A 19,132-nucleotide genomic window follows, 5' to 3' on the forward strand; every position below is an offset into this window, starting at 1 on the left:
AAACAATGTAGTCTTAGTATCTATAATGGACCAAATGTTTTGGAATCAGCCCACTGCCAAAAGTATAAGACTTTCTTCACTCTTCTAAAACAGGGTCCAAAAGCTTTGTCTGGAGGTCCATCTTAAAACAGAACCTGCAAACCAAATAAGCTTCCCTTGTCAAACAGGGCAGGTGTTGAATACTTTGAGGTCACAGCCCCCTTTCCCCGGTATGCAAAAGCAGTGTTGCTACAGCATACGTAAACAACAAGTATAGGACCTAATATTCTTGCCGACAGCAGGTTGCAACCATAATTCTGGGAAAGTTACGAAAAAAAAATAAAAAATCAGGATTACCTGCACACGCGCCCCAATGATCACCTGCCAGATGGCATTTTCTTCACTAGAGTTTATTTTATTCAAGAGAGAAGTATATTTTTGCTGCAATGAGATAAGTGTATACACAGCCTGTGTAAAAAAAAAAAAAAAAAGGGGGGGGGGTTAAAGTGTGTTAAATCATTTGTCACCAGTACTTCTGTAGCTTTTGACCTTTCCCGGTGCAGTAATAAGACACTCAGCAGATCACGTTCACACCTGATATACATTCCCCCTATTCCCGGACATGTCAGGGGAACTATCCATAGCTTATGAGGAACCATGAACGCTATGCACAATCAGCAGTGAACAAAAGTGAATTGTTCTCAAAATCCTCATCACATGTTCTCTAATGCGTTTAGGAAGTGGTGCAACGTTTTACACAATGTTAGATTGTTGCAACAGCTATTATACAGCACCCTGTTCACAGATCATGTTCACAAGCTGATTACATGGTGTTTGGCTCCAATACTTATACAAATTAACCTATTGCCAAATGAGCATTAAAATGATGTTTACAGAGATTTTAAATGACAAAACCAGAGGTGTAGTACATAATATCCAACAATGCAGAATGCGAGGACTTTGCTTACCTTGGTATATTCTGTAAAAGATTCAATAAGTGCATATGTAGTCTGAGACAGATAAGTCTGGGTACTGTCTGTTACCAGAGAGACGGCCCTTTTTATTAGGGATTCATTTGATAGTGCTGGCTCCGACCTCTGCGAGAGAATACAAAATGTACAAATACAGGTTTGAAGCATTTAGGGCACAAGCATTAAAGAAAACAAAAAAAATCTAACAAGACATTATGCTCACCTTTGCTCTGGCTTCCATGGTGCAGGGGGTGATTTCCTCTTCTTCCCGATAAGATCCTGTGGAATGACGGGCACTCCAAATCGTATGACATGGCGCTGCGGCACAATGCTGAGAGCAGCTACAAGATTTGGAGTACTCCACATTCCCCAGATCTTGCCAGAAGGAGGATGACGTCACCCTTACCTAGGTCCTGCAGGGCAGAAAGCGGGGGGAAAGGCAAGTATACGATTTAACTTTTTTTTTTTGATTTATGATGCTTTTCTGAAAAGTGTGTGTGTGTGAAAATTTTGGTGGTCCCCAGGCCGCTCTGATACCGTGCAGGCTGGGCCGTCATTGAAGCGGCACGGAGGCTCCGGGGCTGTCACAAGGAATGCGCGGCTCTCAGTACAGTGCGGGCTCTGCAGGAGGCGGGGCATCTCGACAGTACCCGGACCGAGCAGGTTGCGGGACATAGAAAAGTGGGGAGAAGCAAGGTAATAGTGGCTCAGTGTGGGGGAAGGGGAGGCACGTGGGGTGGTTGGAGGCAGTGCTGAAGCTAGGGGGGGCATGTGCACCAGGCTCCGCTGGCATGTCCAGTGGCAGATTCGATAGGGGGGGGGGAGTATAGATATATTCTCGTGTGTGTAGAAGACCTTACAATTAAAATTTAAGAGTGTGTGTGTGTGTGACCCCTTTTTTTTTTTTTTGCAGGAAGAAAGGTCTATACCTGTATTAATCATCCATTGTCTTAGACGACTTTGCCTCATAAAACATCATGAGCACCCCATTCCACCTACCTCCAGTGCAAACAATAAAGCAAGTCTAATATGACATCTTAGTTGCTGGCCAGGAAGTATAACAAACAGGAAAAACACAGAGCACAGCCTGGAGAGGACCTGCAGGGACAAAAATATTGAACTGGCAGCCTGTTTTTAATGGTGCGGCCTCCATGGCTGTCATCCTCATTCTTGTTGTAGTACTGTACATGTTCCAAGTCAGCGACTAATTTGGTAGTAAGCCGGGCTCAAGAGAACTTTTAAAACGAGTCAGCAATATAAGTTTCCATAGTTCTGTCCTCACTGGATCCCTTCAAACAATTTAGAAATGTCTTTACATTTATATAGGGATTGAATGGTGTTCATACTTTAACCTGGAAGTGCAGCGGATATTCCCTTCCACTTTCTCAGTTCAGGGAACATGCAAACAAATTAGGAGATAACCTGACTTAAAGGGGTTCTAAACCCTCCGTTTTTTTGCTTATATCTACTGCTAGCAAGCAGTAGATTTAGGCAAGAAGTGTTAAAATCATTTTAAAAATCATTTTAAAATCATTTTAAACTTATCTCGTTATCGCTGCTCGATCCCGCGCCGAGAATCAGGAACTGCTCGTACGGCCGCAAAGGATCTTGGGGCGGGCGCATGTGCAGTTCCGATTCTCGGATGTCATAAGAAAAACATGGAGGCTGCCATTGCCGTTCACTGCTTCTGAAAATGCTAGTTGCTTGGAAGTCATGCTAACCCTTTTCCTTTAAAATTAGATCACCTAGAACAAGTAAGCACATAAGGAAGTCTGACATTTGTAATCTGCGCACTTGTTCAAAGTACTGAAATGAATGGGTCAATCTAACAGACAGGCAACTAGCATTTTTAAAAGGAAGTCGGCCACAACAGTAACCATATTTCTCACATGACAGGCTTAAGCTGCCCATACACCTTACAATTAACGTACGATTTGTTTTGCCCCATCATCGAACCGTCATTCGATTTCTGCACGACTACTCCATCATGTACAGACCAATGTGTATTTCAATTATAGTTTGTTAGCAAAACTTAACTGACCGGAATTTCGTCAATTGACAGAATTGATTTTCGTTTGCACATGCACACAGTGTTCACTAATCCATCGATTTTCGTACGACTCTAAAAAGTTTTCCAGCCTGACCGATCGAGGAAATTCAGCCAGTTGTACAGTAATTGTGATCGTTCTCTTCCCATCAATTGGCTGATTATCGCACAACAACCCGATTCCGTTCAGAAATCAAAAGATAAATCGTAAGGTGTATGGGCAGCTTTACCTTAACAGCGAGTAGCAACTAATATCTCAGAAGAAGGTTGGTAGTTCCAGCACCTGCATTTCTCACTATAGGTTTCCTTCAAGTGCCTAGCCTATGTATCATGGTTAAACAAAAAGGTTTTTGAACAGAATTCTGATGCTTCCCTTCAGCAAAGATCACATGAAAGAAAAATCCTGAATATCGGTCATGTGACTGGTATGCAAAGCAGCAATTTTTACAATTGTTTTTGAATGCCTGAGGAAGTCATAGCATGCAGGATATGACTTAAACTTCAAACTCTCCTCATTGATTGATGGCGAACATGACACAAGACTCTACTACTAACATGGTTTCTCATATATTTTCCTTACCTGCCCCACAGGAATAGCACAGAGACTTGTCCCTAAGCCAACAGGAAGCACTTGACGCCATGAACCTTTAAAAAGGTCTGCAAAGGATCTCCTATAGACAATTGGGAAAATTGGCCTGAAAAGAAAAACAACAACATGAATATTCATATCAATAGGATATTAAATTGAATAGTACATACCAACAAAGGGCATGCTTTGTAAAACATTTGTTTTATATTTCAGATTTATGTTGATGACTTATCCTAAGGGGTGAAACTCTGTGTTCTGGCCCAAATGACCACCCAAGAAATGAAGGGTACTCTCCCTAGGGGCACTTAGAAATAAAAAACTGGCCCTCCCCCTACTCCGCCCCCATTGTTCCTCACGCCCCAACTCCCCAATGAGGACATTTAAAACAAAAAAACTAGAAGTTGCAACATTTCCCCGATCCATACAAAATAAAGGTTTCATCTTCAATTCTGCTTTAAATGTTGTAAAAACTATTATTGTACTGACTGGATTATTTTGCACTCAAATAAATTTGTAGGAAACAGTTATTTATTTATTGTTATATGGCTCAAATGTAAAAAGTTTTTTTTTTACTTGTGGCATCCAAACAAAAGCAATGCAAATGCCATCTCATTCGGACAGGGAGTAGTCAGGTTTGTCTCACAGAGTGTCCGAGTGAACTAAATGGTATCTACTGAACCAAAATGATAGTCATACAAGAGTTGCCCAGACACAAGCAACTGTACCAGGAAGTTTCTGTAGAGGATTGACACATATGTCCATAACAACCACCTTTCAAGGTGAGGGAAAGCATATACAAGTCTTCATATTGAGACAGTTACTCTTAGAAGCTCTTTTCCATGTACTTGCTTCTAGTATTAGGTTACTGACTTCCTTAAAGACATATGCAGCAATTTACAAGGCAAGCCACTAGGGCTGCAGCTAATGACTATTTTCAGAATCGACTAGTTGCCCGATTATTTTTTCGATTATTCGATTAGTTGCATTAAGAAAAAAATATATCTCTTCCTCTCATTGACAACTATTCTCATAATTGATTATTATCGATTAGCTGGTTGCAGCCCTACAAGCCAGATATCTTTTCACATTACATGGGACAAGAGTTGTGCCTGAGGTTCAGCTGTAAGATCATCTTAACCTGGTTGGTTACAGCTGAATAAGGCCACATTCACTTGAGGTGTATTGCCCCGCACAGTGTACAGGGACGGTTTTGAATATGCTTGGAGCTGCGGACAGCTTATTTACCTATATGGAGACACAGAAGCTGCGTGCCCTCATGCGCTGTTTCCCCCAGCTACGAGTTTTGACAGCCTCACACAGATGGCACATGGACCTGGATCCATCATGTCTGCACCCGAGGCTGTGCAGCTGTTAGAACTCAGAGCTGCTGAAAGCAGTGTGCGATGGTCAATAGCTCACGTGTCTCCATAGAGTTACAAATGCTGTCCGCACGCTTCTTCACAGAGCTCCACATACATCACAAAATGGCCCTTCATGCTGTACAGGGCGACATGCCAATGTGAATGAGGCCTTCGATAACAATGGTATCTGTAAGCACTCTCCAAGTACTAAACACATCTCCTGGTGATCCTTCCTGGGATGACAGAGGTGCGTGCTGCACTCCAGGCACAACTATTTTGTCAGTTTTGAAAAGGTCTTTTCTTACTTTAAATCAGGGCTGGACCAATCCCAGGACCCAGGTCACTAAAGATCCTTAAAAAAATACAGCTGACTCAAAACTTTTGAGGTTTTCTCTAGTTGTCAATGGGGCTGGTTCCTAAAAAGATTCTGCTGGCTCCTGGATTAGACAAACTGGCTCCTGAATTCCAGATTAAATTGTCCACCCCTGAGTTAAATACATTTCTTTTTTTTATACTCCCACTTAGAAATCCATGCAGGAATTATTCAGAAGATGGGCTCTGTCCCCTTCTTTCTGTTTTCTGACTGATGGCCACTATTCCTGCTACTCTTTTGGCCACTGGTCTTGTAACTTCTTCTCTGTAGTTTCATTTTCAGTGAGTGGCAACATTGCCACTCACTAGAGTGGGTTTAGTCAGGCGTCTCAAACTCCTAGCCTGCCCTGCCCACTCACATTGCATCAAAACATACCGCCCCTCCAAATGCCACCCATTCACAACTACAATTCCCAATGCATGATGGGGATTGGAGTTTCTCATAGCAGCGCCGCACAGAAAACAGACATGACATATCTGCCTCAATGACACCTCTTCCAGGTGCCTGGCCAAAACTGTTTTAGATCAATGGGAAAAATGACATCACTGATGTTTAAAAGGTAAACTACTAAAAAGGGGAAGATTTAGGGCCCTTTCACCCATACAACAGTAACCTGCATTCCACTGCACCGGATCAATGCAGGTCACTAGGATACATAGAAAACAACTGTGTCCTGTCACACCACAAAACAGGAGTGACAGGCGGTACATTACAGAGAAATTAAGCATTGTTTCACACTGCAGCTCACTGCTGTCCAGGGACCTGAATGGAGTGCACACATTGTACACTACCAATAAAGTTTTTAAAAAACTAAAAAAAACAAAAACAAAATCAACAGTGACAGCTCAGGCAGCATGCAAAACACGTATGAAGCCGCCACAATGCACTAATCCACTGCTAACATTGAGCTTTTAGTGGGCAGGCAAGTGTCACGTTCTAATATACACATCGGATGTCACTTATGAAGCAAGTTTCTTGTATCATGGAGATCAGCTTGTTACAACCTGATGGCAGATCTAAAGAAGATTGTACAAACAACTATGTAGTGCAATTACCTGCCGGGATCCAAAATGATTGGATAGATTCGGTAGGTCCTCATTTTTACATAGCTTTGGTAAATCTAGAGTTGATTCTACAGAGATCTTACAATGAGGTTGTTACATGTATTGCGATCCTTAGTCTTTACCATAAGCGAGTCTGATGAGGCAGTCTTCTACAAACAATGCGACAAATGAATCCAGACCATTTCTATGATAAATACATCAGTCTAGCAGTGTCAGTCTGATAGGAAGAGCAATACACAAGTCATGATGTCACCTATTATACACACAGAACAACCCCAAGACTCCGACTTCCTGGTACAACTCAAACAGGAAGTTCGCTGCCTCGGCCAGGACCTCCTGGTACACTGACAAGCCCCGAGACCACAGTGCGGTCCATATAAACATGATCTCAGTCTGAAATACAATACGCTGTCTGTATACCTAAGAAGGCGAGAGACATTCCAGACAAGCCGCCTACTGAGGGACGCCATCTTACAGGTGGCAACAGGAAGTGACGTACTGGCCTCTGTCGGAACTGGGGCGCTTTCCTGATGTCGGTTGTCCCCTGCTGGGGAAAGAAGATATTACAAAGACAGACGGCTGGGCGCTGTACGGGGAGGTCGCATTTAGGGCAAGCCACCAGAACTTCCCAGCCATGTGCTCAGCTTATGTCATAGTGGGGGGACTGAGATAAGTCCAGAGACATTCAGAGTAAAAGAAAAATCACCTTCTCAAGAATGTGTGTATTATACATACTGGAAGAATTTATCAAAATTAGAGCAGACAGAATCTGAAGCAGTTGCCATAGTAACCAATCATCTTCTCTCTTCAGTTTGTTCAGTTAAGCTTTAAACATGAAAGAGAGAAGCTGATTGGTTGCCACATGTAACTGCTCCAGATTCCGTCTGCTCCAGTTTTGATAAATTCTGCTCATTTTCCTTTATCATAGGAAAAGCAAAAAGTTTGGAGTTTAAACGAACTTGAAGAGGGATTTCACTCCACCTCAAAAACATACATGTCCTTTGGGGCGCCATTCTCTTCTTGGTTCTTGCAGCCTGGCATCGTGTGGTAGGGAAGTTGCCCAGCACATGCGCAGTGGAGCGGTAATAACCGGGTATAACTGCGTATTTTGCACTTTTCAAACAGATATAACAAAACACTGTCAGTGGTATATTTAGCAAATAAGATCATTCCATTGTTGGGGTTTACATACACTTTAATGCACCTTCACCTCACGCCATAGCCAGGCAGGTGACACATCTATCCCCTAGAAAGAGAGAATACGTCCTGAACCTGAGGAACTACCTCTGCCTCTGTTTTCAGTATCACCGCTCACTTTTCCAAGGCAGGCTTGGAACGGTCTTTTAGCTCAGATAAACGTCTTTGTTTTGGTTGTAGTATGTACCCTGGCCTGTGTGTTACACTCTCTTGTACTCTCTGCACGATGTACTCCTGGGCCCTGCACCTTGTTCGTTATACACTTCTAAACCCTGAACTTTGTGCCTGATGTACCCCAGCACTCTGTGCCCTACGCACCCCCTAAACCCCAGCATTCTGTGCCTTACGCACCCCCAAACCATAGCACTCTGTGCCTTACGCACCCCAAATCCCAACACTCTGCCTTACACACCCCAAATACCAACACTCTGTGCCTTACGCACCCCAAACCCCAGCACTCTGTGCCCTACGCACCCCCAAACCTCAGCATTCTGTGCCTTACGCACCCCCAAACCCCAGCACTTTATGCCTTACGCACCCCCAAACCCCAGCACTCTGTGCCTCACGCACCCCAAACCATAGCACTCTGTGCCTTACGCACCCCCCAAACCCCAGCACTCTGTGCCTCACGCACCCCAAACCATAGCACTCTTAGCACTCTGTGCCTTACGCACCCCAAGCCCCAGCACTCCGTGCCTCACTCACCCCAAACCCCAGCACTCTGTGCCTCACGTACCCCAAACCATAGCACTCTGTGCCTTACGCACCCCAAACCCCGGAACTCTGTGCCCTCACGCACCCCAAACCCCAGCACTCTGTGCCTCACGCACCCCAAACCCCAGCACTCTGTGCCTCACGCACCCCAAACCATAGCACTCCGTGCCTTACGCACCCCAAACCCCAGAACTCTGTGCCATCACGCACCCCAAACCCCAGCACTCTGTGCCTTACGCACCCCAAACCCCGGAACTCTGTGCCCTCACGCACCCCAAACCCCAGCACTCTGTGCCTCACGCACCCCAAACCCCAGCACTCTGTGCCTCACGCACCCCAAACCATAGCACTCTGTGCCTTACGCACCCCAAACCCCGGAACTATGTGCCTTATGCACCCCAAACCCCAGCATTCTGTGCCTTACGCACCCCAAACCCCAGCACTCTGCCTCACGCACCCCAAACCCCAACACTCTGGGCCTTACACCCCCCCAAACCCCAACACTCTGTGCCTTACGCACCTCCAAACCCCAACACTCTGTACCTTACACACCCCCAAACCCCAGCACTCTGTGCCTTATGCACCCCAAACACCAACACTCTGTGCCTTACGCACCCCCAAACCCCAGCACTCTGTGCCTTATGCATCTCAAACCCCAGCACTATATACACTCATACTCCTGACCCTGCATTTTGTGGCTTACCACCCCTCAGCCCTGCACTTTGTGCCTTATGCATTTCTGACCCCCTGCACTATATACACTCATACTCCTGACCCCTGCACTATATACACTCATACTCCTGCACTATATACACTCATACTCCTGACCCCTGCACTATATACACTCATACTCCTGCACTATATACACTCATACTCCTGCACTATATACACTCATACTCCTGACCCCTGCACGATATACACTCATACTCCTGACCCCAGCACGATATACACTCATACTCCTGACCCCTGCACTATATACACTCATACTCCTGCACTATATACAATCATACTCCTGATCAATCATACTCCTGACCCCTGCACTATATACACTCATACTCCTGACCCCTGCACTATATACACTCATACTCCTGACCCCTGCACTATATACACTCATACTCCTGACCCCTGCACTATATACACTCATACTCCTGACCCCTGCACTATATACACTCATACTCCTGACCCCTGCACTATATACACTCATACTCCTGACCACTGCACTATATACACTCATACTCCTGACCCCTGCACTATATACAGGGCCATCTTTAATATTAATTAGGCCCTGGGCAAGACTTTGCTGATGGGCCTCCAAAACCCTCCAGCACCTGCCCCCCCTCCCACCTTCCCTACCCAGACCCCTGTATGCGCAATGGACTATGTCTATACTATTTGTAGAATGCATATGTTGAAAATGCAGTGCACCGTGCAGCAATTGTTTCGGGACATGCAATGGAAATGCAATTCCGATTTTGCTAAAATATCCCCGTACTGGTACATTTGTTCTGTTCTACTTAATAATAGAATAAGACTTTTGTGCCCTCCACCTCATTCTCCTCTTCTCCTCTGTGCCTGCTGGATCTATGTGACAGGCATCGGGGGAGGGGGAGACCACTGCCGGAGGCGGCACATAGACACTGGCAGTTTCTAGCCTGTGAAGTGACAGGCTGGAAACCACTACTGGTCGGTCTCCCCACCAGTAGTGGCGCTTTGCTTGTTCTGTCTGCTGCTCTGGCGAGAGGGATGGCTGCTGTGGGCCCCTGTAAATGATGGGGCCCAGGGCAGTTGCCCCTTTTGTCCTGCAGTAAAGACAGCCCTGACTATATACACTCATACTCCTGACCCCTGCACTATATACACTCATACTCCTGACCCCTGCACTATATACACTCATACTCCTGACCCCTGCACTATATACACTCATACTCCTGACCCCTGCACTTGTTATGCTATATTATACATTAAATAATCCAGACCAAAGTGTTTATTATCAGGATTGGTACTGGTTGTTAAGTAATCCTTGTCTATAGATTATAGAAGCTTTTATCTTCTTAAAAAATAAGATTGTGCTGAGGTTTGAATGTGTCTCTGGCATGTGGTACAGTAATGAAAGAATGCATATGTGTGCCCTCTATACAGTGAGTAAGCTCAGGTTTTATTTAACCCCTTCATGACTGAGCTAGTTTTAAGTTTCTGTTCATAAATGACTGACACACTTTTTACATTTTTGCTGTGTGATTCTTCCACAGCAGTAATATACTTTCTTACTAAATGTACCCACACATATTATATATTGTTTTTTAGAGGACAGATAGGGCTATATAATTATATCACATATGTGTACCTAACCCCTCACTTAGTTTGAATAAAATAAAAAAATGAGGAAAAAAACTAGAAGAAAACACTTTTTTCACAAGTTTTGATTATTATTATTTTTTTTAGAATTTTTTTATATTAATTATAGTATAAAAAATATATTTATATATAATTTATATTTTCCTAATTTTGTTTTACACTTTATTTTAATTTTTTTACACTTTGTAAAAAAAATAAAAATAAAATAAAAAAACTTTTTTTTTTTCTTGTCAGTTTATATCAAGCAATCACTATGACAGCTTGATAAATTAACTTTTTTATTTTATTTTTGGCTATCCTTTCTATTATGAACCGGGAACAACTAATCATAACCTTAGAGACTGATCGTGACTTTAGTCAGATTCAGATCTCACTAAAAGCTCTTTGATCGTGCCTAGACGATGAGAACTGATACATTTCACTCAAAAGATATACATTGTATCTTTTGAGTGAAATGTATCTAAACATCGGGCTCTCGAGCTGTCAAAACAAATAGCAGAGAGGTGAGTCACTGCTACCTCTCTGCTATTTTCAGCTGTCAGATACGGGATTGCTAATAGCGTCCCATATTTGCATGTAACGGCTTCATTCTTTCATTAATGAAAGGAAGAAGCTTTTACAAAAAACTTAATTATTTAATTAATGAATGCCTCAACAATGAGGCATTCATTAATGACTGGTAACCGCTGAGAATCAGCGGTTACCGGCATTACAAAGCCTGATATAACTCTTCACGTACAGTGTACATGGCCAGTCATATAGGCACTTTGTGACGGGACGTACAGTGTACGTCTCCCGTCACGAAGGGGTTAACCATGCCCCCTTTAAGTACCTCTCACTGTCAGCACAGTTGGGCTACTCCTACCTGTTCATCTTGGGTTATAACCCCAGACAGTTTTTTCACTCATCTGTGTCCCATTGAGGAGGTTTCTTTTCACTTCCTGTCCCATAGCCACAACAGGAAGAGAAAGGAAATCCCTCCAAAGTGAGGGAAATCCCCTCTTACACAGTTGTCACCAAAACTAGTGTCCCAATTGGAAGATTTCCCCTCTATTCCTCTTCTGGTAACAACTCAAAATGTAGGACATTCGTTATCTCAGTCATAATGGTCACCAAGACAAATTGAAAGGATGAATCTCTATAACAATGACCCTATGCATGTTTTATTACATTCAGTAATCAGACCATTTCAATTTTCCTATCATATCTATGAAACATTGAACCAACATAATTTATATTGAGGTGACTCAAAAAGAAAGAAGACAGATGGGGACATTTTGTGTGGCATATCAAAACTGATCTAAGAGTAAAAAGAGGTGAACATTGAGTGCGTGTGTAGAGCACTTTACTTGTGCCTTGGTATTATGCTCAATAGTCTTCCTTTTATATTAAATACAAATATACTTCAACATTTGGGGAGGGGGGGGGCATGCAATGGATCTCTTTGCTCTTTAACCTCCAGCCAGAGCAGATCTTACAGGAGATAACAATCAAAGGAGGACCTAATAACAGACCAAGTGTGTGCGTTCAGCATGAAATCATGTGACGTTAGTGGGTCTGCTTTCACATATTTCCTGTCCTGTGTTTTGCGTGAGACAGTATTTACCAGAGTACCTTGAACTTACCTTCTCTGCAGGCATTTGGTCTTTGCTCAGATACCTGTAGTCAGTGTGTTGTCTAGGTTAAGGCCTGCACTGCTATGACAGATCCACATTACTAACTTCCCAGTCCAAGTCAAGTTTTCTTCTAGTGGGCTGATTTAAAGATGGGATTGATCATCAAATGTGGACTATAATGCCCTCTCAGATCCAAGTCCATGGGGCCACCTTTCCCTTCCGAAGAGAACTGCTCCTATATGAACATTTTGTGGACTGACTAATCAGCTCCACTATCTTCCTTTGACGCAAATAACATATGGAAAGTCTGTTTCTGGTAAAGTGCAAATGGCCTGTAAAATAGGGATCACCCTTGCAATGCAGTAGAAACCACATGACATGGGACAGTAAAGCCAAAAAGACACCAAAACATATCCATTTTGCAAATATTTTGCATTCAAGTAACACCGTATTTAGTAAACAAAATGAAACTGTTTTGACTGTACAGTTTGCATCCCAAATGTGTGAAAAGAGCATTCTAAACACATGGACTCCTATACTTTTCTGAAAATAAGACTCGGAGCTTTAAGGATTTAGACCAGATATGTCTACAAATAATTTGGTTTGCCGTGTTCTGTACATGTATGATAAACCATTCATAAAAACTAGAGTTTGTTTCCTTTGGAAAACAATCATTAATATAGTTAGCAGTGACTGATATCATCATTATTATCATTCAGTGAAGCACCGGCAAAGTGTAAAATGCAAACATCCCTATTAGGGAACCAATTAGTAACAGTTAGGTTACTGTTATAGGAGTGTGTTGTTGCTTTAGTAAGAAATCACTACGGGATAACTCCACCCAAAGCAGAGATTTGCAGGGTTATTCACAAAAGGGTGAAGGGTTGGGAGAAGGCAGGATAAGTGAACAATCTAGGACAACATAGCTGAACTGGAAACATTCTCCAATTCAGCTCACTTTCCAGTTTAGGGCAAAATATTGCCCTCAGAACTTCTGACAAACGTCTGCATTGACTACAAGCCAAGTTATGGCGTCATGCTCCCTGGACAGCTTGTCCATATTGTACAATAAGTATTTGGGAACCACAGTTGCACCCAGCATGGCACCTTCTTATAGCCTTATGTAAGGAAGTGATGATTGATGTGGTTTCATTTACTTTGGGGGTATATTGGTTTTTATTTTATGTTGAAGGGCCTTTATTTTTTTTCTAAAAAGCAGGCTTTTGTTTTAGGGCTGGTATTTTGGGGTTGTCATTTCTTTTGTGGGTTTTTATTTAATAGGGCCTTTTGTTTAAGTTTGGGGTGCTTAAGGCAGAGCATTTACGTGTACTGACCATTTGTTCTTTAAGCTGCCTTTTGTTCACAGCACACTGCTGTTTATTTGAAAGGAAACAAAACAGAGTGCAGCTAAACCACATGACATTATATTAGGGCTGGTAATGATTAAAATTTTCGTGTTCGATTAATCACATTTTTTTCCAATCGATTAATTTCGATTATAACGCACATACAGATCCAACTACATTGGCCTATACACATACAGCACAGCAATGAAGTAATAAAATGAACTAGGATCACACTAATCCAGCACGTTATTAATCTAAGGAGTCCGGTGACGTCGATGTCCATGACGTCATCGGATCGCCGACGGGACTCCCGGAAGGCGGCGGAGAGGTGAGTGTTTTCATTAGCGATCAAAATAATTTTAATCGATCAAAAAGTTTAACGATTCATCGAGAAATTAATCTTTAATTTCCACAGCCCTACATTATATTGCTCACATTCAACACCCGCATCCCCATAGATAAAGATACAATTTAGGCATGCACCAGTTAGATATATTATCCCTCATATAAATTGTCCTGTTGCTGGCAAATTTTAAACTGTTGAATCCTCTGCAGTATCCTAATTCTTGTAGTAAAACCCCAGTCCGTGCTCTTTGTCTCTAGTAAATTTGGGCCTGGCTTTGCTTATTAAAATGTTCCTGCAGCTGGAAAATGTTACACTACTGTACCATCTGCTGTCTCTTAATTCCTGTAGTAAAACACCTGATTGTGCTCTTTGTCTTCAGGAAACTTGGGCCTAGCCTTGCTATTTAAAATTGTCCTGATGTTGGCAAATTTTACACTGCTGTCCAATTTCCATCAAGAGCTCGTTTAGAATTAAGAGACGACAGATGTACACTTGTCCGTACTCTGTATCATCTGTGGTCTCTTAATTCTAAACAAGCTCTTGATGAAAATTGGACAGTAGCAGGGAAGTTTTGCACCAGTGAGAACAAGAACAACCACAGCAAATTACTGGCCAATTTCGATCTGCCATTCAAAGCGGGCCTATTAACATTTGATGAAAAGTCATGTGTCACTGATAAAGCTACCTGAAAAATTATTTTTTTTAAACTGAAATGAATCAGACTGGTGAATCAGATTGGGGTATTGCTGCGGTGTGTATGCCATAGATTTTAATGGTATTCGCCTCTAGGTTCAGGTTCAATGAATTACCCGTGGAGAATTGAACCCAAGCAGATTTACCCATCACTAATGCAGATAGTGGAGACCATGACACAATCATTTTGAAATAAATGATTTCCACAAATTGCAGATGAAATCCATTTTCCTTTAACATATTTTATTTTTACCTAGCAAAACAGACAACATGATTAGAAAAATACAATCATTCATTTATTCCCAATACTTTAAGCAATGGGTTGCTTATTTTCTTTGCTAACATTGCTACCATTCAGTATATGATTTATTGCAGTCGGCTTCTTTATTGGTTCTTCACCCCTAGGAACTATCTGTATACAATTCTGCATATAAAGCTAATGCTAGCTTTCAATTGCTGCACAGTAGAATAGTGCAACCAGTAAACTTGGTATAAATAACCCTAAGCAGGACAGTGAATAGTTGTAATCCATTTTATTTGTTGGCAGAGTAGTATCACAACAGCCAGCAGATGCCTTTAGATAACAGTAGCAGAGGATATAACATATTCTTTGGACACGGGTCTGTCCTAATTGCTTGTGAAAGAATGGACAGCATTGCTGGGACATTATCTGCTGTCAACAGCTATGCATTCATGTAATCTGGCCTAGGTAGATAACAATAGTAAACACCATCTTACAACGTATATGCTAAAGCTGGGTATACACGGTTAGATTTTTTTTTCCAGAAATGGTCATTTCCGGAATGTTTGTTCAATTTTGGAATAGTCAGTGGGGTCAAGTCACCAACTGTTCTTGATCACAGTAACAAAAACAAATCAAAGAAACAGAATGGAAACATTTTCTCAAACAAACAAAATTCTAACAGTAAATGTGGTTTTCTTTCCAGGAAGACCTCATTCACATGGGTGGCAAGGGGGCAGTAAAATCAGGTGGTGTATCTGCAATGTCAGCACTGTGGCCAGACAGTGCTGTATACATTACTGTGGCCAGACAGTGCTGTATACATTACTGTGGCCGCAATGCTGTGCAGCAAAAAATATACAATGTGTCACATTTGACAGTTTGTTCTGCTTGTCAAAAGTGACCATTGCAATCAATGGGACCATGCGGCAACCGTGTGGGTAAACGTTTTCAGTGCAATACTGCAACAAAAAATTCCCAGTGGGATTTAAAAAAAAACTGCATTCAGCAGGCAGCAGTATCACCTCCTGAACGCTGGGCAGCTGCAGCTCCACTGCCCTCTCAAAAAGTGATCCACCACGGATTGCTTTTCAGGGGGTGGTGGAGGCTGCTGCCCATGTGAGGTCAGCCAAACTCAAATCATTTCAAAGTTGAATGTTAAAATAAAATTACATTTCAAATGACATTCTACAAGTCTCTGATGGCATTATTAAATGTTCTAATGAATGTTTGTATACAAATCTACAAGTGTATACCTAGCTTAAGACTTTCCCTTAGTAAGAACTTTGTTGGAAAAGTATGGTTTAACAGCTTTTATTATTTTCACATATCATATACAAGGTTTTGTCTATCTTACGTTAGAAGTGAAGATATTACAATAAACATTAGCCATTATAATAGTGGGATTGTAGCCATTAGGAGTACAGAAGAGATGACAATGAAGGTACTAAGTCCTTTCCATGCCTTGTAATAGCATTCATTTGAGGACAAGGAGGTAAGTTGTCCATCCAGCAACCAGCAGAGCTCCGATCAGCACGGTATAACTGAACAGCACAAAGGCCAGCATCTCTTTCAGCACCAGAAGAAAGTGGACAGCGAATGAATCCCTGGGAGCCATCCAGAACGAGTCCTCACACTGCTCCTGTGCAAACAATCACCATATTGTAACAAAAATAAAGATTGCGCCCACTTTATAAGACTTTGTAATACATTGTGGAGGGAATACAAGTTTAAAGTGACATTAAACCCTCAGATTTTTTAACATAAACCAATACTGTAATGTGTGCCTTACTGTAATCCATGGTTGTTTCCCTTCTCTTTGCTGCTCTTCCTTTTAAATCCTTATCTCTTCTCATGCTGGGGGAGAACTTCCCTTTGCAGCTGAGTGCCTCTTCCTGTAGTGCTGGCTCAGGTTGCAAACCTACACACAGACACCATGTATCCATTTCAGAGACAAGGCAGTCTGCTGCAAAACAGAAGTTCTGCCCACCATGAGAACAGATACAGATTTAAAAGGAAGAGCAGCAAAGAGAAGGGAAACAACCATGGATTACAGTAAGGCACACATTACACTATTGTTTTATGTTAAAAAAATCTGAGGGTTTAATGTCACTTTAATGATCTGTCACATTACCAACCATGCTTTTCACACACCCCTAATTATTCTACATAAACTGCATCTATCAAAATTACATTTCTACACAGTCTTTATACCATAATTAAGGGAAGAGTAATAGAACGTGAACAGTGATAGACAATTCTGTAGCTGGCTTTTACTGTACAAGGTTTATTGACACGAGAAAGCCATAAACATGAAATGGAGGGCAAACAAGATTAATATTTAATGCTATAATTGCTTATAATGCACTTGCTGGGCAGTGCTCTGATTGTGAAATACTGGAAGAACTTTAACAAAATGAAGTCCAAATTAATACAAATATATTTACTATATTTTCTATTTATTCACTTTTTAACAGAAAGAACAAAGTTGATCAATTTGAAATACACACGCACACATCTATTTATATATAAATGTATGTACAGCATGTAACAAAATCATGATGCTGTTAACATTGTATGTATGTGAGACAGACAATACATTTTCCAAAATAAAGTTTAATACTGATGCTTACCTTCTGGTCTGCTGCTTGGAACAAAGTTTGCCTGACTCCTCTTATGCTGGGGGTGTTTGTGTCCTGTAGCAGCTGAGTGATGCAGTCTGCTCCTCTTCCTGTCTGCTAATCTCCAGATCCTTCAATAATGTTTCTGTATTCAGTCTGTGCAACTAATGGACTAGGTGTGGTCAGAGACCAATTATTACAGATGATAGGCAGTATTGTCTTTGTGGTTTTCAGCAAAACCATGTCTATTTTTAACGAGCAGCAGACTCACATTGAAGTTAATGTTTATTCTATTTAAAAAAATATATTGAATATACAGTATCGGGGGAACAATTATAAAGATTTTGATACAGAAGAATATTTTAATACATTCAATTTTGTAACTATTATTATTACTATAATATTATATCACGGCTACTCTATCCTAGCAGATACTTAAATAGAATGCCTCATAATGTATCATATTTTATATTCACAGGACTTCATATTAGTGCAGCATTGTTGCACCTTTTATACTGTATATACCTTTATTAATCTATCTTTTTATTCATTAAAAGTAAAGTTTAAAGTAGACCAAGTAGCAAGCAAAATAGGAAGAACCAAAATGACCAGTGGACCTTTAAAAACTATATGGTATATTTCCACTTTTTCCCTTGTAATATATTTAAAGAAGAGAAGAGCCAGTTTGGTAACTTATAATCCAGAAGGATAATTTACTAGCCCCATATCAGTACAGAAACACGATAATTTTGAGGGTACATGAATCCTCTCTATCAAGGTCACAAGCAGAGGCAAATATTCGCAACCTCGTGGGAATATATATATACACACATTTACACATATTAAAGACTGGTCATTGATAAACATAGATCACCTCACTACTGATTGCCATACTGTACCATGCATATTGTAAATGGCCACATTGGCCATACTACCATAAAATTAAATAAACAAGGTCGTACCTTATATCCAGAATGGTGGTAGGGTGGCGGTCTTTGTTTATCACTCACCTGTCTTTAAGATGTGTATATTGTGATTATTTGTCTGTGCTTGTAACCTTGATAAAGACAGTCCACACACCCCTGAAACATTAGTGTTTCCTTACTGATATGGGGCTTCAGTAAACTATCATTTTGTATTTTAAGTTGGCATGCTGGCTTTTCTCAACCTTTGGATTTACATGGTAGGACCATATAGCTATGCACCTACCCTTATAAACAGGTCCTTATAAAGTCTATGCAGTATGGTTTCATGTGTTGCTGGTAATATATTTAGTCAGGTAAACTTGAGACATTGCATATGCATGTCATTTATTTATTCCTACATTGCTTTCATTATTCAGTCAAAGGCGGCAGCTTGCAGGTGACAGGATCACTAAAAGAGAACTAACCTGCTGCTATGGCATTGTTCCCTCACTGGCTGAGACACTGCAGAATCTCACTAGCCAGGAGTGATAGAGGAACTCCTTGTTGGTTCAGCCTGTCACTATAGGAGCAGATAGGTACTAAATTTGTGACCTGGTTACTGTTCATCCCATCTCACCCCTTTCTATAGATTTGTCCAAGGTTTCAATTCTAGACAGAATGAAAGGAGAAAACCACCTTTCCCTCTCTCTCTCT

At 41.5% G+C, this 19,132-nt stretch overlaps 1 protein-coding gene and 1 long non-coding RNA gene across 2 annotated transcripts in view; one reads left to right on the forward strand and one right to left on the reverse strand.

The window, feature by feature from the left end:
* Nucleotides 1–6,887, reverse strand: part of DIABLO (diablo IAP-binding mitochondrial protein) — an 11,233-nt gene extending 4,346 nt beyond the window's left edge. The window contains exons 1-4 of the mRNA XM_018557124.1: nt 6,805–6,887; nt 3,578–3,692; nt 948–1,076; nt 337–447 (exon numbers count right to left, since the gene is read on the reverse strand). Coding sequence (XP_018412626.1) covers nt 337–447; nt 948–1,076; nt 3,578–3,692; nt 6,805–6,854 — 405 coding nt within the window. The 5' untranslated portion in view covers nt 6,855–6,887. The remainder of the gene's footprint in view (nt 1–336; nt 448–947; nt 1,077–3,577; nt 3,693–6,804) is intronic.
* LOC108787551 overlaps nt 3,773–19,132 on the forward strand; it is an 18,631-nt gene continuing 3,271 nt past the window's right edge. Inside the window, exons 1-2 of the long non-coding RNA XR_001941264.1 lie at nt 3,773–3,785; nt 13,855–13,857. This is a non-coding gene — a long non-coding RNA (uncharacterized LOC108787551). The remainder of the gene's footprint in view (nt 3,786–13,854; nt 13,858–19,132) is intronic.

Source organism: Nanorana parkeri, unplaced genomic scaffold, assembly GCF_000935625.1.
Source record: "Nanorana parkeri isolate BGI_ZX_2015 unplaced genomic scaffold, ASM93562v1 scaffold13, whole genome shotgun sequence".
NCBI lineage: Eukaryota > Metazoa > Chordata > Amphibia > Anura > Dicroglossidae > Nanorana > Nanorana parkeri.